Source organism: Salmo salar, chromosome 18 (assembly GCF_965601325.2).
Source record: "Salmo salar chromosome 18, fSalSal1, whole genome shotgun sequence".
NCBI lineage: Eukaryota > Metazoa > Chordata > Actinopteri > Salmoniformes > Salmonidae > Salmo > Salmo salar.
This window is the reverse complement of record NC_138308.1, coordinates 98561161-98588834: the sequence shown is the minus strand read 5'-3', so window position 1 is coordinate 98588834 and position 27674 is coordinate 98561161. Positions and strand designations below refer to the sequence as shown.

The following is a 27674-nucleotide window of genomic DNA, read 5'->3' as shown; positions in this document are numbered from 1 at the left end:
CTCCCCCCCTTTCTCCCCTCTCTCTCCCCCCTCTTTCCCTCCCCTCTCTCCCCCCTCTCTCTCCCCTCTCTCTCTCCATCTCTGTCTCTCCCTCTCGCTCCCTCTCACTCTTTCTCTCCCTTTCCCTCCCCTCTCTCCCCCCCTTTCTCCCCTCTCTCTCCCCCCTCTTTCCCTCCCCTCTTTCCCTCCCCCCTCTCTCTCCCCTCTCTCTCTCCATCTCTGTCTCTCTCTCTCGCTCCCTCTCACTCTTTCTCTCCCTTTCCCTCCCCTCTCTCCCCCCCTTTCTCCCCTCTCTCTCCCCCCTCTTTCCCTCCCCTCTCTCCCCCCTCTCTCTCCCCTCTCTCTCTCCATCTCTGTCTCTCTCTCTCGCTCCCTCTCACTCTTTCTCTCCCTTTCCCTCCCCTCTCTCCCCCCCTTTCTCCCCTCTCTCTCCCCCCTCTTTCCCTCCCCTCTTTCCCTCCCCCCTCTCTCTCCCCTCTCTCTCTCCATCTCTGTCTCTCCCTCTCGCTCCCTCTCACTCTTTCTCTCCCTTTCCCTCCCCTCTCTCCCCCCCTTTCTCCCCTCTCTCTCCCCCCTCTTTCCCTCCCCTCTTTCCCTCCCCCCTCTCTCTCCCCTCTCTCTCTCCATCTCTGTCTCTCCCTCTCGCTCCCTCTCACTCTTTCTCTCCCTTTCCCTCCCCTCTCTCCCCCCCTTTCTCCCCTCTCTCTCCCCCCTCTTTCCCTCCCCTCTTTCCCTCCCCCCTCTCTCTCCCCTCTCTCTCTCCATCTCTGTCTCTCTCTCTCGCTCCCTCTCACTCTTTCTCTCCCTTTCCCTCCCCTCTCTCCCCCCCTTTCTCCCCTCTCTCTCCCCCCTCTTTCCCTCCCCTCTTTCCCTCCCCCCTCTCTCTCCCCTCTCTCTCTCCATCTCTGTCTCTCTCTCTCGCTCCCTCTCACTCTTTCTCTCCCTTTCCCTCCCCTCTCTCCCCCCCTCTCTCCCCTCTCTCTCCCCCCTCTTTCCCTCCCCTCTCTCCCCCCTCTCTCTCCCCCCTCTCTCTCCATCTCTGTCTCTATCAGATGGAGATAAGGCCCCGGCAGCAGACACAGTCACAGTAGAAGAAGAGATGAGCTGTGTCAGTGATACAGAGGAAAGAACCCGCCCTTCCTCCCCCAAACCTCCCCCATCTCTGACCCCAACGCCCTCCTCCTCTTCCTCCATCCCTCTGGACCACAACACTACCCCAACACCCACCTCCTCTTCCTCCATCCCTCTGACCTTCAACCCCCTGGACCACAACACTACCCCAACACCCACCTCCTCTTCCATGGTCGTCCAGGATCGAGGCCTGGGTCTGGGGTTAGGCCGGGACACCATGGATAACCCTCTGGATAAGGACCTGTCCCTCTCCTCCATCCTGGCTCTGCTGTGTGGGGGGAACCCTCTCCAAGGCCTGGGTAGAGAGCTAGCTTCCAGCCCACCCTGTGCCCTGGAGCCTGGGGTTACGACCCTGGGAGGAGAGGGAAGGATGAAGGGAGGAAGGAGAGAAGGAGGAGGAGGAGGAGGAGGAGGAGGAAGAGAAGGAGACTCTTCTCCTCCGCTGGGTTTACTCCCAGATGTCCCTCCTCTCTCCCAGCATTCTCTGCAGCTCAGCGCCCTAGCCCAGAGAGTAGCCAAGAACTCTTCCTCCTCCTCCTCTCCTGCTGCTGTCTCCTCTAATCAGCAGGTGTCTGGGTGTTCCTCCAGGGACTTCCAGGGGAGACCGGCAGGGCTGGATGTGTGGCCCAGCCTCGGGTGCTCCTCGGCAGGTAAAGAGGGCCGCCTCTCCCCTGATTCAGCCATCCAGAGGCTAAGGGCAGCAGCAGCCAATGCTGTGCTACACAACAGGCCCACGACACCCTCCTCCTCTTCCTCCCTTTCTTCCTCCTTTATCCCCTCCTCCTCTTCCTCCCTTTCTTCCTCCTTTATCCCCTCCTCCTCTTCCTCCCTTTCTTCCTCCTTTATCCCCTCCTCCTCTTCCTCCCTTTCTTCCTCCTTTATCCCCTCCTCCTCTCCCTCCCTCTCTTCCTCCTTTGTCCACTCCTCCTCTCCCTCTCTCTCCTCTATAGCTGCAGGAGGTGCAGGGTTACAGGAGGGCTTGTGTCTGACCCTGGACTCCTTCCCCAGCCCCCTCTCCGCTCCCTCCTCCTCCGCTAGCTCCACCCTCACTGCCCTGTCCCAGAAGGTCAACCTGCGAGGTCGGGGTTCAAAGGTCACCGGGTCAGAGGTGACAGGCTCAGGCCAGCAGCGCTCTACCTCCCCCTACTCCTTCCACTCCCCCGCTCCTCAGTCTCAACTCACAGAACAGAGCTCCTCTAGGGTAGTGGAGAACCAGAGGGGGCTGTTGCCAGAGCCTAGCCCCAGAGAGGAGAACCAGGGCTCAGCCCCTCTTCAGCCCCAGGTGGAGATGCCCAGCCTGGATCCATTACTGATCACCAACCCCCTGGGAGAGATCAACCCTGGAGGACCAGCAGGTAGACTGTCTGTGTGTAAAGGGATTTCATTGGAAAGTGTTACAGTATAGAAACGTGACATGCCTCCTCCCTCCACCAGGTGTATTCCAGTGTTCAGTGTGCGGTCTACAGATGAAGAGGAAGAGCTATTGGAGGAGGCACATGTCGGTTCACACAGGGTTAAAGAGTCAACAGTGTCAGCTCTGTCCCTTCCGTTGCGCGCGCAAGGACAACCTGACAGCACACATGAAGGTTTACTCTCACACACGCACGCACGCACGCACGCACGCACGCACGCACGCACGCACGCACACACACACACACACACACACACACACACACACACACACACACACACACACACACACACACACACACACACACACACCTCACAGCACATATTAAGGTTCACACACACACACACACACACCTCACAGCACATATTAAGGTTTACACACACACACACACACACACACACACACACCTCACAGCACATATTAAGGTTCACACACACACACACACCTCACAGCACATATTAAGGTTCACACACACACACACACACCTCACAGCACATATTAAGGTTCACACACACACACCTCACAGCACATATTAAGGTTCACACACACACACACACACCTCACAGCACATATTAAGGTTCACACACACACACACCTCACAGCACATATTAAGGTTTACACACACACACACCTCACAGCACATATTAAGGTTCACACACACACACACACACACACACACACACCTCACAGCACATATTAAGGTTTACACACACACACACACACCTCACAGCACATATTAAGGTTCACACACACACACACACCTCACAGCACATATTAAGGTTCACACACACACACACACACCTCACAGCACATATTAAGGTTCACACACACACACACCTCACAGCACATATTAAGGTTCACACACACACCTCACAGCACATATTAAGGTTCACACACACACACACACACACACACACACACACACACACACACACACACACACACACACACACACACACACACCTCACAGCACATATTAAGGTTTACACACACACACACACACTTCACAGCACATATTAAGGTTCACACACACACACACACACACCTCACAGCACATATTAAGGTTTACACACACACACACACACACCTCACAGCACATATTAAGGTTCACACACACACACACACACACCTCACAGCACATATGAAGGTTTACACACACACACACACACACACACACCTCACAGCACATATTAAGGTTCACACACACACACACACACACACACCTCACAGCACATATTAAGGTTCACACACACACACACACACACACACCTCACAGCACATATTAAGGTTCACACACACACACACACCTCACAGCACATATTAAGGTTCACACACACACACACACACACACACACACACACACACACACACACACACACACACACACACACACACACACACACACACCTCACAGCACATATTAAGGTTCACACACACACACACACACACACACACACACACACACACACACACACACACACACACACCACACACACACACACACACACACCTCACAGCACATATTAAGGTTTACACACACACACACACACACCTCACAGCACATATTAAGGTGTACACACACACACCTCACAGCACATATTAAGGTTCACACACACACACACACACACCTCACAGCACATATTAAGGTTTACACACACACACACACACACCTCACAGCACATATGAAGGTTTACACACACACACACACACACACACACCTCACAGCACATATTAAGGTTCACACACACACACACACACACACACCTCACAGCACATATTAAGGTTCACACACACACACACACCTCACAGCACATATTAAGGTTCACACACACACACACACACACACACACACACACACACACACACACACACACACACACACACACACACACACACACACACACACACACACACACACACACACACACACCTCACAGCACATATTAAGGTTCACACACACACACACACACACCTCACAGCACATATTAAGGTTTACACACACACACACACACACACACCTCACAGCACATATTAAGGTTTACACACACACACACACACCTCACAGCACATATTAAGGTGTACACACACACACACACACACACACACACACACACCTCACAGCACATATTAAGGTTTACACACACACACACACACACACACACACACTTCACAGCACATATGAAGGTTTACACACACACACACACACACACACACCTCACAGCACATATTAAGGTTTACACACACACACACACACCTCACAGCACATATTAAGGTTTACACCCACACACACACACACACCTCACAGCACATATTAAGGTTTACACACACACACACACACACACATTTGCACGCACAAGTACATGGACAAAATATTTTAGTTGAATCCACATCAATTATCTCAATATTATGCTTTATAGTCATGAAGTCATGAACTCTCTCTCTTTCTCTCTGTCTCTTTCTCTCTCAGGTTCACAGGCAGCAGGAGAAAGGGGAAGAGTTTCAGTGTGACCTTTGCCCTTTCACCTCACTCCGCCTCTTCAGCCTGAAGCTGCACATGAGACGCCACCAGAGAACTAACCCCAGAGGCACAAACACACTCACACAGGACACACACACTCCCACGCAGGACACACACACACTCACACAGGACACACACACTCCCACGCAGGACACACACACACTCACACCGGAAACACACACGGAGAGAGAGGGCGAGGGGAAGGAGGAAAGAGAGACAGAGGAGGAGAGGGAGAAGGTGGGAGAGATAAAGAACGAGGAAGATAGAGAGGGAAAGAGCCATTCCCCTGAGCAGGCCGTGTTGAAGCCTGGGTGTAGAGTGCAACTCTCCCCCAGACCCCTAGACACTGCTCTCTGCTACTCATCCAGTCAAACTCCTCTGTACCCTGCTACTGTGAAGCAAGAAGCCCTGGAGGGAGAGAGGGAGGGAGAGAGGCAGGGTGAGAGAGAGGCAGAGAGGCAGGGCGAGAGAGAAGCAGAGAGGCAGGGTGAGAGAGAGGGAGAGAGAGAAAAAGGGAGCGATAAAGAAGTCTGTGTGAAACAGGAACCCCAAGAGAGGGAGTTCTCAACCCCTCTCCTCTCTCACCATCTCTCCCCCCTCCCTCCCTCTCTCACCCTCAAGAGGAACAGGCGCAAGGCCAATACCCCACCTGACTCCCCCTCTCCACCCCAACGCAGAACACACACACCAAACACACACACACCCAGCCCTTTCACACACACACCCCTCACACACATCCCCATCGTGATCCCCATGGCGACCTCGCTCTTCAGCCCTGACATCAACACGAAGACCGCCTCTGACCTGCTTATCAAACTCTCAGGTAACACACACACACACACACACACACACACACACACACACACACACACACACACACACACACACACACACACACACACACACACCTGCATATCTAACTGTCACTCCCCTCCCCTCTATCCTCCTGTAGCAGCAACCCAGCAGGCCGGGGTAGAGCCTGGGTCTATAGTGAAGCAGGAGCCCCAGGAGGAGGGCCTGAGCCCTGGGCAGCAGCAGCAGGCAGGTGAGCCTGGTCTGGCTCTCTCTCCAGACGGGCCTGGGGCTAGTCCTGAGCCCCCGACCGCCCACCTCACCCGACCAGAGGAGGAGAGAGACAGATGCCTGCTGGAGCAAGACATCAGTGTCACTGTGGCTTCTGAACTGCTCAGGAGACTGTCTGGTAGGGTATACACACTATATACACACATACACTATATATACACAATATATACACATACACTATATATACACTATATATACACATACACTATATATACACTATATATACACTATATATACACATACACACTATATATACACTATATATACACATACACTATATATACACATATACACTATATATACACTATATATACACTATATATATACACATAAACTATATATACACATACACACTATATATACACTATATATACACTATATATACACTATTTATACACATACACTATATATAGACTATATATACACATACACACTATATATACACTATAAATACACACATACACTATATATACACTATATATACACTATATATACACACATACACTACATATACACTATATATACACTATATATACACATACACACTATATATACACTATATACACATATACACTATATATACACATACACCATATATACACTATATATAGACTATATACACATATACACTATATATACACATACACCATATATACACTATATATACACTATATATACACATATACACTATATATACACATATACACTATATATACACTATATATACACTATATACACACTATATATACACACACTATATACACTATATATACACTCACTATATACACTATATATACACTATCTACACACTATATATACACATATACACTATATATATATATACACACACTATATACACTATATATATACACATATACACTATATATACACTATATATACACACTATATACACTATAAATACACTATATACACACTATATATACACACTATATACACACTATACACTATATATACACACACTATATACACTATATATACACATATACCCTATATATACACTATATATACACTATATACACACTATATACACACACACATACACACTATATATACACTATGTACACATATACATATACACCATATATACACACTTTATACAATATATATACACATACACTATATATATATATGTACACACATACACACTATATACACTATATATACACACACACATACACACTATTTACACTATATATTCACATATACACTATATATACACACACTATATACACTATACACTATATATACACATATACACTATATATACACATATACACTATTATATATATACTATATATACACATATACATATACACTATATATATACATATACATACACATATACACTATATATACACTATTATACACATATACATACACATATACACTATATATATACACTATATACACTATATATACACTATATACACACTATATATACACATATACACTATATATACACACACTATATACACTATATTTACACATATACCCTATATATACTATATATACACTATATATACACACTATATACACTATATATATACACACACACACATACACATTATATATACACTATATACACACTATATACACATATACATATACACCATATATACACACTTTATACAATATATATACACATACACTATATATATGTTCACACATATACACTATATACACTATATATACACACACACATACACACTATATACACTATATATACACATATACACTATATATACACACACACTATATACACACTATATATACATACACTATATATACACATATACACAATTATATATATACTATATATACACATATACATATATACTATATATATATATATATACACTATATATACACATATACATATACACTATATATATACATATACATACACATATACACTATATATACACTATATATACACATATACATACACATATACACTATATATACACACTATATATACACATATACACTACATATACACACACATATACAGATGAAGTCATAAGTTTACATATACCTTAGCCAAATACATTTAAACTCAGTTTTTCGCAATTCCTGACATTTAACCCTAGTAACAATGCCCTGTCTTAGGTCAGTTAGGATCACCACTTTATTTTAAGAATGTGAAATGTCAGAATAATAGTAAAGAGAATGATTTATTTCAGCTTTTATTTCTTTCATCACATTCCCAGTGGGTCAGAAGTTTACATACACTCTATTCGTATTTGGTAGCATTGCCTTTAAATTGTTTAACTTGGGTCAAATGTTTCGGGTAGCCTTCCACAAGCTTCCCATAATAAGTTGGGTGAATTTTGGCCCATTCCTCCTGACAGAGCTGGTGTAACTGAGTCAGGTTTGTAGGCCTCCTTGCTCGCACACGCTTTTTCAGTTCTGCCCACAAATGTTCTATAGGATTGAGGTCAGGGCTTTGTGCTGGCCACTCCAATACCTTGACTTTTTGTCCTTAAGCCATTTTGCCACAACTTTGGAAGTATGCTTGGGGTCATTGTCCATTTGGAAGACCCATTTGCGACCAAGCTTTAACTTCCTGACAAATGTCTTGAGATGTTGCTTCAATATATCCACATAATTTTCCTGCCTCATGATGCCATCTATTTTGTGAATTGCACCAGTCCCTCCTGCAGCAAAGCACCCTCATAACATGATGCTGCCACCCCCGTGCTTCACGGTTGGGATGGTGTTCCTCGGCTTGCAAGCCTACCCCTTTTTCCTCCGAACATAACGATGGTCATTATGGCCAAACTGTTCTATTTTTGTTTCATCAGACCAGAGGACATTTCTCCAAAAAGTACGATCTTCGTCCTCATGTGCAGTTGCAAACCGTAGTCTGGCTTTTTTATGACGGTTTTGGAGCAGCAGCTTCTTCCTTGCTGAGCGGCCTTTCAGGTTATGTCGATATAGGACTCGTTTTACTGTGGATATAGATACTTTTGTACCTGTTTCCTCCAGCATCTTCACAAGGTCCTTTGCTGCTGTTCTGGGATTGATTTGCACTTTTCGCACCAAAGTACGTTCATCTCTAGGAGACAGAACGCATCTCCTTCCTGAGCGGTATGACGGCTGCATGGTCCCATGGTGTTTATACTTGTGTACTATTGTTTGTACAGATGAACGTGGTACCTTCAGGCATTTGGATATTGCTCCCAAGGATGAACCAAGTCTACAATTTGTTTTCTGAGGTATTGGCTGATTTCTTTTGATTTTCCCATGATGTCAAGCAAAGAGGCACTGAGATTGAAGGTAGGCCTTGAAATACATCCACAGGTACACCTCCAATTGACTCAAATTATGTCACTTAGCCTATCAGAATCTTCTAAAGCCATGACATCATTTTCTGGAATTTTCCAAGCTGTTTAAAGGCACAGTCAACTTAGTGTATGTAAACTTCTGACCCACTGGAATTGTGATACAGTGAATTATAAGTGAAATAATCTGTAAACAATTGTTGGAAATATTACTTGTGTCATGCACAAAGTAGATGTCCTAACCGACTTGCCAAAACTATAGTTTGTTAACAAGAAATTTGTGGAGTGGTTGAAAAACGAGTTTTAATGACTCCAACCTAAGTGTATGTAAACTTCCAACTTCAACTGTATACACATATACACTATATATGCTCTATATATTCTCTCTCTCTCTCTCTCTCTCTCTCTCTCTCTCTCTCTCTCTCTCTCTCTCTCTCTCTCTCCTCTCTCTCTCTCTCTCTCTCTCTCTCTCTCTCTCTCTCTCTATATATATATATATATATATACACACACATATACATTATATGTACACTATACATATATACACATATACACTATATATACTGTATATACTATATATATATATATATACACATATACACTATAGATATACACTATATGTACACTATATATTTATACACATATATATACACATATAAACATATACACTATATATACACAATATATACACATATACATTATATATACACTATATATACACATACACACAATATATACACATCGACACTATATATACACATCGACACTATATATATACATCGACACTATATATATACATATACACTATATATACACATATACATTATATACACTATATATACACATATACATTATATACACTATATATACACTTATACACTATATATACCTTATATACACTATATATACACATAAATACACATATATACACATATACACTATATATACATTATATGCACTATATATACACTATATATATATATATACACACATATATAGATTATATACACTATATATACACATATACATATATATATACACTATATATACATTATATACACTATATATACACTATATATGCACATATAAATACACATATACACAATATATATACACATATACATTATATACACAATATATATACACATATACATTATATACATATATATATACACATATACACTATATATACATTATATACACTATATATACACATATACATTATATACACTATATATACACATATACACTATATATACTATATATACACTATATATACATTATATACACTATATATACACTATATATACATTATATACTGTACCAGTCAAAGGTTTGTACACACCTACTCATTCCAAGGTTTTTCCCTCCTGCCTCTGATCAGGCAGACTCATTAAAGTATCTTTACTTTTACAATTGAGTACTTTTTTATTGTAATTTTTCCACCACTGTTTTATCCTACATATTACATATTCTATCCATAATGTCTATACATCCCATCACACACACACACACACACACACACACACACACACACACACACACACACACACACACACACACACACACACACACACACACACACATATATATATATATATTGTGTTTATACTCCATAATGTCTATACAGCCCATCTCACATACACATATACACACACACATATATATATTTTTTTCACACACACATATATATTTTTTTCACATATATATATATTTATATATTGTGTTTATACTCTGGACTCCGACATTGCTCGTCCTAATATTTATTTCTTAATTCCATTATTTAACTGTTAGATGTGTGTGTATTGTTGTGTATTGTTTGATAATACCTCACTGTTGGAGCTAGGAACACAAACATTTCACTATACCCGCAATAACATCTGCTAAATGCGACCAGTAAAATATAATTTGATTTGAACTGCCTCTGGAAGCAACGTCAGCACAAGAACTGTTTGTGGGTTTCCACGGCCGAAATGGGTTTCCATGGCCGAGCAGCCAAACACAAGCCTAAGATCACCATGCACAATGCCAAGCATCGGCTGGAGTGGTGTAAAGCTCACCACTATTGGACTCTGGAGGAGTGGAAACGTGTTCTCTGCAGTTATGAATCACACTATCTGGCAGTCCAATGGGCGAATCTGGGTTTGGTGGATGCCAGGAGAACGCTACCTCCTGCCCCAATGCATAGTGCCAACTGTAAAGTTTGGTGGAGGAGGAATAATGGTCTGGGGCTGTTTTCCATGGTTCAGGCCCCTTAGTTCACTGTGAAGGGAAATCTGAACGCTACAACATACAATGACATTCTAGATGATTCTGTGCTTCCAACTTTGTGGCGTCAGTTTGGGGAAGGCCCTTTCCTGTTTCAGCATGACAATAAAAAAATAAAAATGTAAAAATAAGATTTTATTTTTATTTAACCAGGTAGGCTAGTTGAGAACAAGTTCTCATTTACAACTGCGACCTGGCCAAGATAAAGCAAAGCAGTGCGACACAAACAACAACACAGAGTTACACATTAGATAAACAAACATACAGTCAATAACACAGTACAGTGTGTGCAAATGAGGTAAGATAAGGGAGGTAAGGCAATAAATAGGCCGTAGTGGTGAAATAATTACAATATAGCAAGTAAAACACCGGAATGGTAGATGTGCAGAAGATGAATGTGCAAGTAGAGATACTGGGGTGAAAAGGAGCAAATAAATAAATAAATAAATAAAAATCAGGATGGGGATGAGGTAGTTGGGTGGGCTATTTACAGATGGGCTATGTACAGGTGCAATGCCCCCATGCACAAAGCGAGGTCCATACAAAAATGGTTTGTCAAGATCAGTGTGGAAGAACTTGACTGGTCTGCACAGAGCCCTGACCTCAACCCCATTGAACACCTTTGGGATGAATTGGAACGCCGACTGAGAGCCAGGCCTAATCGCCCAACATCAGTGTGCAAACTGACTAATGCTCTTGTGGCTGAATGGAAGCAAGTCCCCGCAGCAATGTTCCAACATCTAGTGGAAAACCTTCCCAGAAGAGTGGAGGCTGTTATAGCAGCAAAGTGGGGACCAGCTCCATATTAATGCCCATGATTTTGGAATGAGATGTTGGACAAGCAGGTGTCCATATACTGTATAACACACACATAGACTCCCTGTCCCTTGTGCTTGCTCCTCCTCCCTCTTCCACCAATCACAGAGAAGCAGGAAGTGGTGGTCCAGGGTTTAAAGGTGAAAGAGGAGGAGGAGCCTATGGAGATTGACCCCCTGACCCCCAGCGTGACACCTGACCCTGTCCTGACCCCAGGGGAACGAGCGGAACCCGGGAGGGGTGAGAAGACACCCCCTGCCCCTCTCCTCCCTAAAGAAGACGAGGATCTGTTCCAGAGAGATCTCTTCTCCCAGGACATCTCAGTCAAAATGGCCTCTGCTCTCCTCTACCAACTGTCAGGTACCAACAACACCCTAGAACCTTCTACCAACACTCTAGAACCTTCTACCAACACTCTAGAACCTTCTACCAACTGTCAGGTACCCATAACCCTCTAGAACCTTCTACCAACACTCTAGAACCTTCTACAAACTGTCAGGTACCCATAACCCTCTAGAACCTTCTACCAACACTCTAGAACCTTCTACAAACTGTCAGGTATCCACAACACTCTAGAACCTTCTACCAACTGTCAGGTACCAACAACCCTCTAGAACCTTCTACCAACACTCTAGAACCTTCTACCAACTGTCAGGTACCCATAACCCTCTAGAACCTTCTACCAACACTCTAGAACCTTCTACCAACTGTCAGGTACCCACACCACTCTAGAACCTTCTACCAACACTCTAGAACCTTCTACCAACTGTCAGGTTTAGTTTATTAGGATCGCCTATTGGCTACTGCACATGCAGCAGCTACTCTTCCTGGGGTCCACATAAAACGTACAAATACATGACAAAGTACAGAACAGTTATAGACAAGAACATAAAAAATAAAGAGTTAAATATTGTGAAGACACCAAGAGACAACAAAAATACTATTTACACACTATTCATATACTTCATATATCCAGTTAAATGAGAGTTTTAGAAAGAGGAGAGGTGCTGTGATACAAGATGTTTTTATCATTTTTTAAAGCTAAACTTGCTTTTTGCCTGAGTAACCTCTGGTAACAGATCATTCCATGATGACTCTATACATCACTGAGTAACCTCTGGTAACAGATCATTCCATGATGACTCTATACATCACTGAGTAACCTCTGGTAACAGATCATTCCATGATGACTCTATACATCACTGAGTAACCTCTGGTAACAGATCATTCCATGATGACTCTATACATCACTGAGTAACCTCTGGTAACAGATCATTCCATGATGACTCTATACATCACTGAGTAACCTCTGGTAACAGATCATTCCATGATGACTCTATACATCACTGAGTAACCTCTGGTAACAGATCATTCCATGATGACTCTATACATCACTGAGTAACCTCTGGTAACAGATCATTCCATGATGACTCTATACATCACTGAGTAACCTCTGGTAACAGATCATTCCATGATGACTCTATACATCACTGAGTAACCTCTGGTAACAGATCATTCCATGATGACTCTATACATCACTGAGTAACCTCTGGTAACAGATCATTCCATGATGACTCTATACATCACTGAGTAACCTCTGGTAACAGATCATTCCATGATGACTCTATACATCACTGAGTAACCTCTGGTAACAGATCATTCCATGATGACTCTATACATCACTGAGTAACCTCTGGTAACAGATCATTCCATGATGACTCTATACATCACTGGGTAACCTCTGGTAACAGATCATTCCATGATGACTCTATACATCACTGAGTAACCTCTGGTAACAGATCATTCCATGATGACTCTATACATCACTGAGTAACCTCTGGTAACAGATCATTCCATGATGACTCTATACATCACTGAGTAACCTCTGGTAACAGATCATTCCATGATGACTCTATACATCACTGAGTAACCTCTGGTAACAGATCATTCCATGATGACTCTATACATCACTGAGTAACCTCTGGTAACAGATCATTCCATGATGACTCTATACATCACTGAGTAACCTCTGGTAACAGATCATTCCATGATGACTCTATACATCACTGAGTAACCTCTGGTAACAGATCATTCCATGATGACTCTATACATCACTGGGTAACCTCTGGTAACAGATCATTCCATGATGACTCTATACATCACTGAGTAACCTCTGGTAACAGATCATTCCATGATGACATGACTCTATACATCACTGAGTAACCTCTGGTAACAGATCATTCCATGATGACTCTATACATCACTGAGTAACCTCTGGTAACAGATCATTCCATGATGACTCTATACATCACTGAGTAACCTCTGGTAACAGATCATTCCATGATGACTCTATACATCACTGAGTAACCTCTGGTAACAGATCATTCCATGATGACTCTATACATCACTGAGTAACCTCTGGTAACAGATCATTCCATGATGACTCTATACATCACTGAGTAACCTCTGGTAACAGATCATTCCATGATGACTCTATACATCACTGAGTAACCTCTGGTAACAGATCATTCCATGATGACTCTATACATCACTGAGTAACCTCTGGTAACAGATCATTCCATGATGACTCTATACATCACTGAGTAACCTCTGGTAACAGATCATTCCATGATGACTCTATACATCACTGAGTAACCTCTGGTAACAGATCATTCCATGATGACTCTATACATCACTGAGTAACCTCTGGTAACAGATCATTCCATGATGACTCTATACATCACTGAGTAACCTCTGGTAACAGATCATTCCATGATGACTCTATACATCACTGAGTAACCTCTGGTAACAGATCATTCCATGATGACTCTATACATCACTGAGTAACCTCTGGTAACAGATCATTCCATGATGACTCTATACATCACTGAGTAACCTCTGGTAACAGATCATTCCATGATGACTCTATACATCACTGAGTAACCTCTGGTAACAGATCATTCCATGATGACTCTATACATCACTGAGTAACCTCTGGTAACAGATCATTCCATGATGACTCTATACATCACTGAGTAACCTCTGGTAACAGATCATTCCATGATGACTCTATACATCACTGAGTAACCTCTGGTAACAGATCATTCCATGATGACTCTATACATCACTGAGTAACCTCTGGTAACAGATCATTCCATGATGACTCTATACATCACTGGGTAACCTCTGGTAACAGATCATTCCATGATGACTCTATACATCACTGAGTAACCTCTGGTAACAGATCATTCCATGATGACTCTATACATCACTGAGTAACCTCTGGTAACAGATCATTCCATGATGACTCTATACATCACTGAGTAACCTCTGGTAACAGATCATTCCATGATGACTCTATACATCACTGAGTAACCTCTGGTAACAGATCATTCCATGATGACTCTATACATCACTGAGTAACCTCTGGTAACAGATCATTCCATGATGACTCTATACATCACTGAGTAACCTCTGGTAACAGATCATTCCATGATGACTCTATACATCACTGAGTAACCTCTGGTAACAGATCATTCCATGATGACTCTATACATCACTGGGTAACCTCTGGTAACAGATCATTCCATGATGACTCTATACATCACTGAGTAACCTCTGGTAACAGATCATTCCATGATGACATGACTCTATACATCACTGAGTAACCTCTGGTAACAGATCATTCCATGATGACTCTATACATCACTGAGTAACCTCTGGTAACAGATCATTCCATGATGACTCTATACATCACTGAGTAACCTCTGGTAACAGATCATTCCATGATGACTCTATACATCACTGAGTAACCTCTGGTAACAGATCATTCCATGATGACTCTATACATCACTGAGTAACCTCTGGTAACAGATCATTCCATGATGACTCTATACATCACTGAGTAACCTCTGGTAACAGATCATTCCATGATGACTCTATACATCACTGAGTAACCTCTGGTAACAGATCATTCCATGATGACTCTATACATCACTGAGTAACCTCTGGTAACAGATAATTCCATGATGACTCTATACATCACTGAGTAACCTCTGGTAACAGATCATTCCATGATGACTCTATACATCACTGAGTAACCTCTGGTAACAGATCATTCCATGATGACTCTATACATCACTGAGTAACCTCTGGTAACAGATCATTCCATGATGACTCTATACATCACTGAGTAACCTCTGGTAACAGATCATTCCATGATGACTCTATACATCACTGAGTAACCTCTGGTAACAGATCATTCCATGATGACTCTATACATCACTGAGTAACCTCTGGTAACAGATCATTCCATGATGACTCTATACATCACTGAGTAACCTCTGGTAACAGATCATTCCATGATGACTCTATACATCACTGAGTAACCTCTGGTAACAGATCATTCCATGATGACTCTATACATCACTGAGTAACCTCTGGTAACAGATCATTCCATGATGACTCTATACATCACTGAGTAACCTCTGGTAACAGATCATTCCATGATGACTCTATACATCACTGAGTAACCTCTGGTAACAGATCATTCCATGATGACTCTATACATCACTGAGTAACCTCTGGTAACAGATCATTCCATGATGACTCTATACATCACTGAGTAACCTCTGGTAACAGATCATTCCATGATGACTCTATACATCACTGAGTAACCTCTGGTAACAGATCATTCCATGATGACTCTATACATCACTGAGTAACCTCTGGTAACAGATCATTCCATGATGACTCTATACATCACTGGGTAACCTCTGGTAACAGATCATTCCATGATGACTCTATACATCACTGAGTAACCTCTGGTAACAGATCATTCCATGATGACTCTATACATCACTGAGTAACCTCTGGTAACAGATCATTCCATGATGACTCTATACATCACTGAGTAACCTCTGGTAACAGATCATTCCATGATGACTCTATACATCACTGAGTAACCTCTGGTAACAGATCATTCCATGATGACTCTATACATCACTGAGTAACCTCTGGTAACAGATCATTCCATGATGACTCTATACATCACTGAGTAACCTCTGGTAACAGATCATTCCATGATGACTCTATACATCACTGAGTAACCTCTGGTAACAGATCATTCCATGATGACTCTATACATCACTGAGTAACACATTAAATCTGTTTTTTTGGTTTGTGTACAGTGTAGAAACCCTTGGTGGTGTTTCTGCTGGGGTTTTTTGTATGTCTGTTTTGAAGTGGATGCTAATAGATTAGTGGTTAGGCATTTTAAACACACAGATATAGTAGTTAATTTCTCCTCAACCCTCAGCCATGAAAGACTGTGTTAGTTCTCCGTGTGCAGTTAAGGGCAGGCCGTGCTGCTCTTGCTCTGAACCAGCTGCAGCTTTGATAGGTCTTTCTTTGCTGCACATGACCACATTACCAGACAGTAATCAAGATGGAGGACAAGATCAGAGCCTGAACAACCAGTACAGTTGATCTTTGTACCCACAACACTCTAAAACAGGGCTCTCCAACCCTGTTCCTGGAGAGATACCCTCCTGTAGGTTTTAACTCCAACCCTGTTCCTGGAGAGATACCCTCCTGTAGGTTTGTGGGACAACATTCCACAGGACACAATCAACAGCCTGATCAACTCTATGTGAAGGAGATGTGTAGCGCTGCATGAGGCAAATGGTCACACCAGATACTGACTGGTTTCCTGATCCACACCCCTACCTTTTATTTTAGGCATCTGTGACCAACAGATTCATATCTGTATTCCCAGTCATGTAAAATCCATAGATTAGGACCTAATGAATTTATTTCAATTGACTGATTTCCTTATATGACCTGTAAATCAGTGAAATCTTTGAAATTGTTGCATGTTGCATTTATGTTTTTGTTCAGTGAGGGTCCATTATAATTTCTACACAGTTTCGATTTGGTTTTAGTCATTTTAAAGTATTTTGAGTTAATTTCCCCCCAAATTTTGTATTAGAATTTTTTTAATTCAAATCACCCCGTGAGCCGTATGTTTGACACCCCTACTCTAGAACCTTCTACCAACTGTCAGATACAACCACCACACTCAACAGCCTTCTACTACACTCTAGAACCTTCTACCAACTGTCAGATACAACCACCACACTCAACAGCCTTCTACTACACTCTAGAACCTTCTACCAACTGTCAGATACAACCACCACACTCAACAGCCTTCTACTACACTCTAGAACCTTCTACCAACTGTCAGATACAACCACCACACTCAACAGCCTTCTACTACACTCTAGAACCTTCTACCAACTGTCAGATACAACCACCACACTCAACAGCCTTCTACTACACTCTAGAACCTTCTACCAACTGTCAGATACAACCACCACACTCAACAGCCTTCTACTACACTCTAGAACCTTCTACCAACTGTCAGATACAACCACCACACTCAACAGCCTTCTACTACACTCTAGAACCTTCTACCAACTGTCAGATACAACCACCACACTCAACAGCCTTCTACTACACTCTAGAACCTTCTACCAACTGTCAGATACAACCACCACACTCAACAGCCTTCTACTACACTCTAGAACCTTCTACCAACTGTCAGATACAACCACCACACTCAACAGCCTTCTACTACACTCTAGAACCTTCTACCAACTGTCAGATACAACCACCACACTCAACAGCCTTCTACTACACTCTAGAACCTTCTACCAACTGTCAGATACAACCACCACACTCAACAGCCTTCTACTACACTCTAGAACCTTCTACCAACTGTCAGATACAACCACCACACTCAACAGCCTTCTACTACACTCTAGAACCTTCTACTACACTCTAGAACCTTCTACCAACTGTCAGGTACAACCACCACATTCAACAGCCTTCTACTACACTCTAGAACCTTCTACTACACTCTAGAATCTTCTAACTACACTCTAGAACCTTCTACTACACTCTTGAACCTTCTACCAACTGTCAGGTACACACAGTATACGCTTGCATGTACAAAACATTAAGGACACCTTCATAATATTGCCCTCAGAACAGCATCAATTCATCGGGTCATGGACTCTACAAGGTGTCGAAAGCGTTCCACAGTGATGCTGGCCCATGTTGACTCCAATGCTTCCCACAGTTGTGTCAAGTTGGTTGGCCCTCCTTTGGGTGGTGGACCATTGTTGATACACACAGGAAGCTGTTGAGTGTGAAAAACCCAGCAGCGTTGCAGTTCTTGACACAAACCGGTGCGCCTGGCACCTAACACCATACCCCGTTCAAAGGTACTTAAATATTTATGTCTTGCACATTCACCCTCTGAATGGCAAACATACACAATCCATGTCTCAATTGTATCAAGGCTTAAAAATTATTTATTTAACCTGTCTCCTCCCCTTCATCTACACTGATTTCGATTCACCTGGTCAGTCTCAGGGAAAGAGCAGGTGTTCTTAATGTTTTGTCCACTCAGTGTATGTCATATGTTAACCACAATGTTATTGTTGTATTCCCAGAGTTTGTTATTAAAGCATTTGTGTCCGAAATTATACCACAAAATGTAGCCGTGAAATACTACAGCGATCTAGGTAACTAAATGTAGCTGTGAAATACTACAGCGGTCTAGGTAACTAAATGTAGCTGTGAAATACTACAGCGGTCTAGGTAACTAAATGTAGCTGTGAAATACTACAGCGGTCTAGGTAACTAAATGTTGCTGTGAAATACTACAGCGGTCTAGGTAACTAAATGTAGCTGTGAAATACTACAGCGGTCTAGGTAACTAAATGTTGCTGTGAAATACTACAGCGGTCTAGGTAACTAAATGTAGCCGTGAAATGCTACAGCGGTCTAGGTAACTAAATGTCGCTGTGAAATACTACAGCGGTCTAGGTAACTAAATGTAGCTGTGAAATACTACAGCGGTCTAGGTAACTAAATGTAGCTGTGAAATACTACAGCGGTCTAGGTAACTAAATGTAGCTGTGAAATGCTACAGCGGTCTAGGTAACTAAATGTAGCTGTGAAATACTACAGCGGTCTAGGTAACTAAATGTAGCCGTGAAATGCTACAGCGGTCTAGGTAACTAAATGTAGCTGTGAAATACTACAGCGGTCTAGGTAACTAAATGTAGCTGTGAAATGCTACAGCGGTCTAGGTAACTAAATGTTGCTGTGAAATACTACAGCGGTCTAGGTAACTAAATGTAGCTATGAAACGCTACAGCGGTCTAGGTAACTAAATGTAGCTGTGAAATGCTACAGCGGTCTAGGTAACTAAATGTAGCTGTGAAATACTACAGCGGTCTAGGTAACTAAATGTAGCTATGAAATGCTACAGCGGTCTAGGTAACTAAATGTAGCTGTGAAATGCTACAGCGGTCTAGGTAACTAAATGTAGCTGTGAAATACTACAGCGGTCTAGGTAACTAAATGTAGGTGTGAAATGCTACAGCGGTCTAGGTAACTAAATGTAGCTATGAAACGCTACAGCGGTCTAGGTAACTAAATGTAGCTGTGAAATACTACAGCAGTCTAGGTAACTAAATGTAGCTATGAAACGCTACAGCGGTCTAGGTAACTAAATGTAGCTGTGAAATACTACAGCGGTCTAGGTAACTAAATGTAGCTGTGAAATACTACAGCGGTCTAGGTAACTAAATGTAGCTGTGAAATGCTACAGCAGTCTAGGTAACTAAATGTAGCTATGAAACGCTACAGCGGTCTAGGTAACTAAATGTATCTGTGAAATACTACAGCGGTCTAGGTAACTAAATGTATCTGTGAAATACTACAGCGGTCTAGGTAACTAAATGTAGCTGTGAAATGCTACAGCGATCTAGGTAACTAAATGTAGCTGTGAAATATTACAGCGGTCTAGGTAACTAAATGTAGCTATGAAACGCTACAGCGGTCTAGGTAACTAAATGTAGCTGTGAAATACTACAGCAGTCTAGGTAACTAAATGTAGCTGTGAAATACTACAGCGGTCTAGGTAACTAAATGTAGCTGTGAAATACTACAGCAGTCTAGGTAACTAAATGTAGCTATGAAACGCTACAGCGGTCTAGGTAACTAAATGTAGCTGTGAAATACTACAGCGGTCTAGGTAACTAAATGTAGCTATGAAACGCTACAGCGGTCTAGGTAACTAAATGTAGCTGTGAAACGCTACAGCGGTCTAGGTAACTAAATGTAGCTGTGAAATACTACAGCGATCTAGGTAACTAAATGTAGCTATGAAACGCTACAGCGGTCTAGGTAACTAAATGTAGCTGTGAAACGCTACAGCGGTCTAGGTAACTAAATGTAGCTGTGAAATACTACAGCGGTCTAGGTAACTAAATGTAGCTGTGAAACACTACAGCGGTCTAGGTAACTAAATGTAGCTGTGAAATACTACAGCGGTCTAGGTAACTAAATGTAGCTGTGAAATACTACAGCGGTCTAGGTAACTAAATGTAGCTGTGAAATACTACAGCGGTCTAGGTAACTAAATGTAGCTGTGAAATACTACAGCGGTCTAGGTAACTAAATGTAGCTATGAAATGCTACAGCAGTCTAGGTAACTAAATGTAGCTGTGAAATACTACAGCGGTCTAGGTAACTAAATGTAGCTGTGAAATACTACAGCAGTCTAGGTAACTAAATGTAGCTGTGAAATACTACAGCAGTCTAGGTAACTAAATGTAGCTGTGAAATGCTACAGCGGTCTAGGTAACTAAATGTAGCTATGAAACGCTACAGCGGTCTAGGTAACTAAATGTAGCTGTGAAATACTACAGCGGTCTAGGTAACTAAATGTAGCTGTGAAATACTACAGCGATCTAGGTAACTAAATGTAGCTGTGAAATGCTACAGCGGTCTAGGTAACTAAATGTAGCTATGAAACGCTACAGCGGTCTAGGTAACTAAATGTAGCTGTGAAATGCTACAGCGGTCTAGGTAACTAAATGTAGCTGTGAAATACTACAGCAGTCTAGGTAACTAAATGTAGCTGTGAAATACTACAGCGATCTAGGTAACTAAATGTAGCTGTGAAATGCTACAGCGGTCTAGGTAACTAAATGTAGCTATGAAACGCTACAGCGGTCTAGGTAACTAAATGTAGCTGTGAAATGCTACAGCGGTCTAGGTAACTAAATGTAGCTGTGAAATACTACAGCAGTCTAGGTAACTAAATGTAGCTGTGAAATGCTACAGCGGTCTAGGTAACTAAATGTAGCTGTGAAATGCTACAGCGGTCTAGGTAACTAAATGTAGCTATGAAACGCTACAGCGGTCTAGGTAACTAAATGTAGCTGTGAAATACTACAGCGGTCTAGGTAACTAAATGTAGCTGTGAAATACTACAGCGGTCTAGGTAACTTACATTTGACTCTTGTTTCTCTTCAGAAAAAGTCTGCAAAGCCAACGAGCTGAAAGGAAACGAATCGTTCTGTAGTCCTGTGGTGGAGAAGCCGTTTACACACTGTACCCTCCCGGACCAGCGGGACCCTACTCAGTCCTCCCTAGACAAACCACAGCACGGTAGGTGAACACACTGGCTGTGGACCCTATGTAGGTAATATGGCACCGTATGGGACACATGCACTGGTTGAGTCAATAACAATAAAGCCTGTGGAGCAAAAAATAGACTATTTTATTAGAGGTCAAATAGCACCCTGTGGGGTTAGAGGTCAAATAGCACCCTGTGGGGTTAGAGGTTAAATAGCACCCTGTGGGGTTAGAGGTTAAATATCACCCTGTGGGGTTAGAGGTTAAATAGCACCCTGTGGGGTTAAAGGTCAAATATCACCCTGTGGGGTTAAAGGTCAAATATCACCCTGTGGGGTTAGAGGTTAAATAGCACACTGTGGGGTTCAAATCAAATCAAATTTATTTTTATATAGCCCTTCGTACATCAGCTGATATTCTCAAAGTGCTGTACAGAAACCCAGCCTAAAACCCCAAACAGCAAGCAAAGCATGTGAAAGAAGCACGGTGGCTAGGAAAAACTCCCTAGGAAAAACTCCCTAGAAAGGCCAAAAACCTAGGAAGAAACCTAGAGAGGAACCAGGCTATGAGGGGTGGCCAGTCCTCTTCTGGCTGTGCAGGGTGGATATTATAACAGAACATGGTCAAAATGTTAAAATGTTAAAATGTTCATAAATGACCAGCATGGTCAAATAATAATAATCACAGTAGTTGTCGAGGGTGCAACAAGCACGTCCGGTGAACAGGTCAGGGTTCCATAGCCGCAGGCAGAACAGTTGAAACTGGAGCAGCAGCACGGCCAGGTGGACTGGGGACAGCAAGGAGTCATCATACCAGGTAGTCCTGAGGCATGGTCCTAGGGCTCAGGTCCTCCGAGAGAAAGACAGAAAGAGAGAAAGAGAGAATTAGAGAGAGCATATTTAAATACACACAGGACACCGGATAAGACAAGAGAAATAAATACTCCAGATGTAACAGACTGACCCTAGCCCCCCGACACATAAACTACTGCAGCATAAATACTGGAGGCTGAGACAGGAGGGATCAGAAGACACTGTGGCCCCATCCGATGATACCCCCGGACAGGGCCAAACAGGCAGGATATAACCCCACCCACTTTTCCAAAGCACAGCCCCCACACCACTAGAGGGATGTCTCCAACCACCAACTTACCGTCCTAAGACAAGGCCGAGTATAAGGTCAAATAAAGGTCAAGGGGTTAAAGGTCAAATAGCACCCTGTGGGGTTAGAGGTTAAATAGCACCCTGTGGGGTTAGAGGTTAAATATCACCCTGTGGGGTTAGAGGTCAAATATCACCCTGTGGGGTTAGAGGTTAAATAGCACCCTGTGGGGTTAAAGGTCAAATAGCACCCTGTGGGCTTAGAGGTCAAATAGCACCCTGTGGGGTTAGAGGTCAAATAGCACCCTGTGGGGTTAGAGGTCAAATAGCACCCTGTGGGCTTAGAGGTCAAATAGCACCCTGTGGGGTTAGAGGTTAAATAGCACCCTGTGGGGTTAAAGGTCAAATAGCACCCTGTGGGGTTATAGAGGTCAGAGCTCAAATAACGGGCTCTAAAGTTAAAGGTTAATCCAGCACCTGTCCAGTAATCCTATTTGTTCTCACGCAAGCTGCCTTACCCCTCCTCCCTCTCTGCCTTACCCCTCCTCCCTCTCTGTCTTACCCCTCCTCCCTCTCTGTCTTACCCCTCCTCCCTCTCTGTCTTACCCCTCCTCCCTCTCTGTCTTACCCCTCCTCCCTCTCTGTCTTACCCCTCCTCCCTTTCTGTCTTACCTCTCCTCCCTCTCTGCCTTACCCCTCCTCCCTCTCTGCCTTACCCCTCCTCCCTCTCTGCCTTACCCCTCCTCCCTCTCTGTCTTACCCCTCCTCCCTCTCTGCCTTACCCCTCCTCCCTCTCTGCCTTACCCCTCCTCCCTCTCTGTCTTACCCCTCCTCCCTTTCTGTCTTACCCCTCCTCCCTCTCTGTCTTACCCCTCCTCCCTCTCTGCCTTACCTCTCCTCCCTCTCTGCCTTACCCCTCCTCCCTCTCTGCCTTACCCCTCCTCCCTCTCTGCCTTACCTCTCCTCCCTCTCTGTCTTACCCCTCCTCCCTCTCTGTCTTACCCCTCCTCCCTCCCCCTCCTCCCTCCCCCTCCTTCCTCCCTCTCTCCCAGTAGTCAGTAGGTATAGGTGTCCAGTGTGTTCATACCAAGCCCTGTGTCAGAGGAGTCTCAACCATCACCTGGCCTCACACACTGCTAAGACACACACCACCGGCTTCCACTACTACTACAGGTAACTGCTACTACAGGTAACTGCTACTACAGGTAACTACTACTACTACAGGTAAATACTACTACAGGTAACTACTACTACAGGTAACTACTACAGGTAACTACTACTAAAGGTAACTACTACTACAGGTAACTACTACTACTACAGGTAAATACTACTACAGGTAACTACTACTACAGGTAAATACTACTACTACAGGTAACACACACCACTGGCTTCCACTACTACTACAGGTAACACACACCACTGACACCACAGGTAACACACACCACTGGCTTCCACTACTACTACAGGTAAATACTACTACTACAGGTAACTACTACTACAGGTAAATACTACTAAAGGTAACTACTACTACAGGTAAATACTACTACAGGTAAATACTACTACAGGTAACTACTACTACTACTACTACAGGTAACTACTACTACAGGTAAATACTACTACAGGTAAATACTACTAAAGGTAACTACTACTACAGGTAAATACTACTACAGGTAACTACTACTACAGGTAACTACTACTACTACTACTACAGGTAACTACTACTACAGGTAAATACTACTACAGGTAAATACTACTACAGGTAACACACACCACTGGCTTCCACTACTACTACAGGTAACACACACCACTGGCTTCCACTACTACTACAGGTAACACACACCACTGGCTTCCACTACTACTACAGGTAACACACACCACTGACACCACAGGTAACACACACCACTGGCTTCCACTACTACTACAGGTAAATACTACTACTACAGGTAACTACTACTACAGGTAAATACTACTAAAGGTAACTACTACTACAGGTAAATACTACTACAGGTAAATACTACTACAGGTAACTACTACTACTACTACTACAGGTAACTACTACTACAGGTAAATACTACTACAGGTAAATACTACTAAAGGTAACTACTACTACAGGTAAATACTACTACAGGTAACTACTACTACAGGTAACTACTACTACTACTACTACAGGTAACTACTACTACAGGTAAATACTACTACAGGTAAATACTACTACAGGTAACACACACCACTGGCTTCCACTACTACTACAGGTAACTACTTCTACAGGTAACTACTACTACAGGTAACTACTACTACAGGTAACTACTACTACAGGTAACACACACCACTGGCTTCAACTACTACTACAGGTAAATACTACTACTACTGGTAAATACTACTACAGGTAAATACTACTACAGGTATCTACTACTACAGGTAAATACTACTACAGGTAACTACTACTACAGGTAAATACTACTACAGGTAACTACTGCTACAGGTAAATACTACTAAAGGTAACTACTACTACAGGTAACTACTACTACAGGTAAATACTACTACAGGTAACTACTACTACTACTACAGGTAACTACTACTACAGGTAACTACTACTACAGGTAACTACTACAGGTAACTACTACTAAAGGTAACTACTACTACAGGTAACTACTACTACTACAGGTAAATACTACTACAGGTAACTACTACTACAGGTAAATACTACTACAGGTAACTACAGGTAACTACTACTACAGGTAAATACTACTACAGGTAAATACTACTACAGGTAACTACTACTACAGGTAAATACTACTACAGGTAAATACTACTACAGGTAACTACTACTACAGGTAAATACTACTACAGGTAACTACTACTACAGGTAACTACTACTACAGGTAACTACTACTACAGGTAAATACTACTACAGGTAAATACTACTACTACTACTACAGGTAAATACTACTACAGGTAAATACTACTACAGGTAAATACTACTACAGGTAACTACTACTACAGGTAAATACTACTACAGGTAACTACTACTACAGGTAAATACTACTACAGGTAAATACTACTACAGGTAACTACTACTACAGGTAAATACTACTACAGGTAACTACTACTACAGGTAAATACTACTACAGGTAACTACTACTACAGGTAACTACTACTACAGGTAACTACTACTACAGTTAAATACTACTACAGTTAACTACTACTACAGGTAACTACTACTACAGGTAAATACTACTACGGGCAACACACATCACACTATGATGATCATTGCCCCTCCCCTTTAGGTGTCACGTGTGCGGTTTCGAGCTGGAGGGGCAGAGCCTGTTCCTTGGTCACATGACTGAGCACAGCGAATGGGAGCGCGATGCTTTCACTCTCCGCTGCAGTGTGTGTGATCACTCCACCAGTGAGGAGCGAGCCATGAGGGCTCACGCCAGCTCTCACACACCTGGAGAGGCAGCGAGCCAAGACTACCTACAGACACACCTGTTGGGAGGCCACACCCCCAAAGACTTACCTGATGGAAGAGACAGCCCACAATC

The 27674-nt window shown here is 42.7% G+C and overlaps 1 protein-coding gene across 4 annotated transcripts in view; it reads left to right on the top strand.

Annotated features, from left to right (window-relative positions):
* LOC106578196 (uncharacterized) overlaps positions 1-27674 on the top strand; it is a 60086-nt gene that overhangs the window by 28976 nt on the left and 3436 nt on the right. For 3 of the 4 annotated variants that reach the window (XM_045711392.2, XM_045711391.2, XM_082965394.1), the window contains exons 2-9: positions 1053-2486; positions 2566-2717; positions 5010-5883; positions 6013-6261; positions 12641-12892; positions 22928-23062; positions 25182-25302; positions 27417-27674. The exon at positions 27417-27674 is cut by the window's right edge and continues 12 nt beyond it. In XM_045711392.2, coding sequence (XP_045567348.2) covers positions 1053-2486; positions 2566-2717; positions 5010-5883; positions 6013-6261; positions 12641-12892; positions 22928-23062; positions 25182-25302; positions 27417-27674 — 3475 coding nt within the window. The remainder of the gene's footprint in view (positions 1-1052; positions 2487-2565; positions 2718-5009; positions 5884-6012; positions 6262-12640; positions 12893-22927; positions 23063-25181; positions 25303-27416) is intronic. The other variant, XM_082965393.1, reaches the window with a different exon arrangement.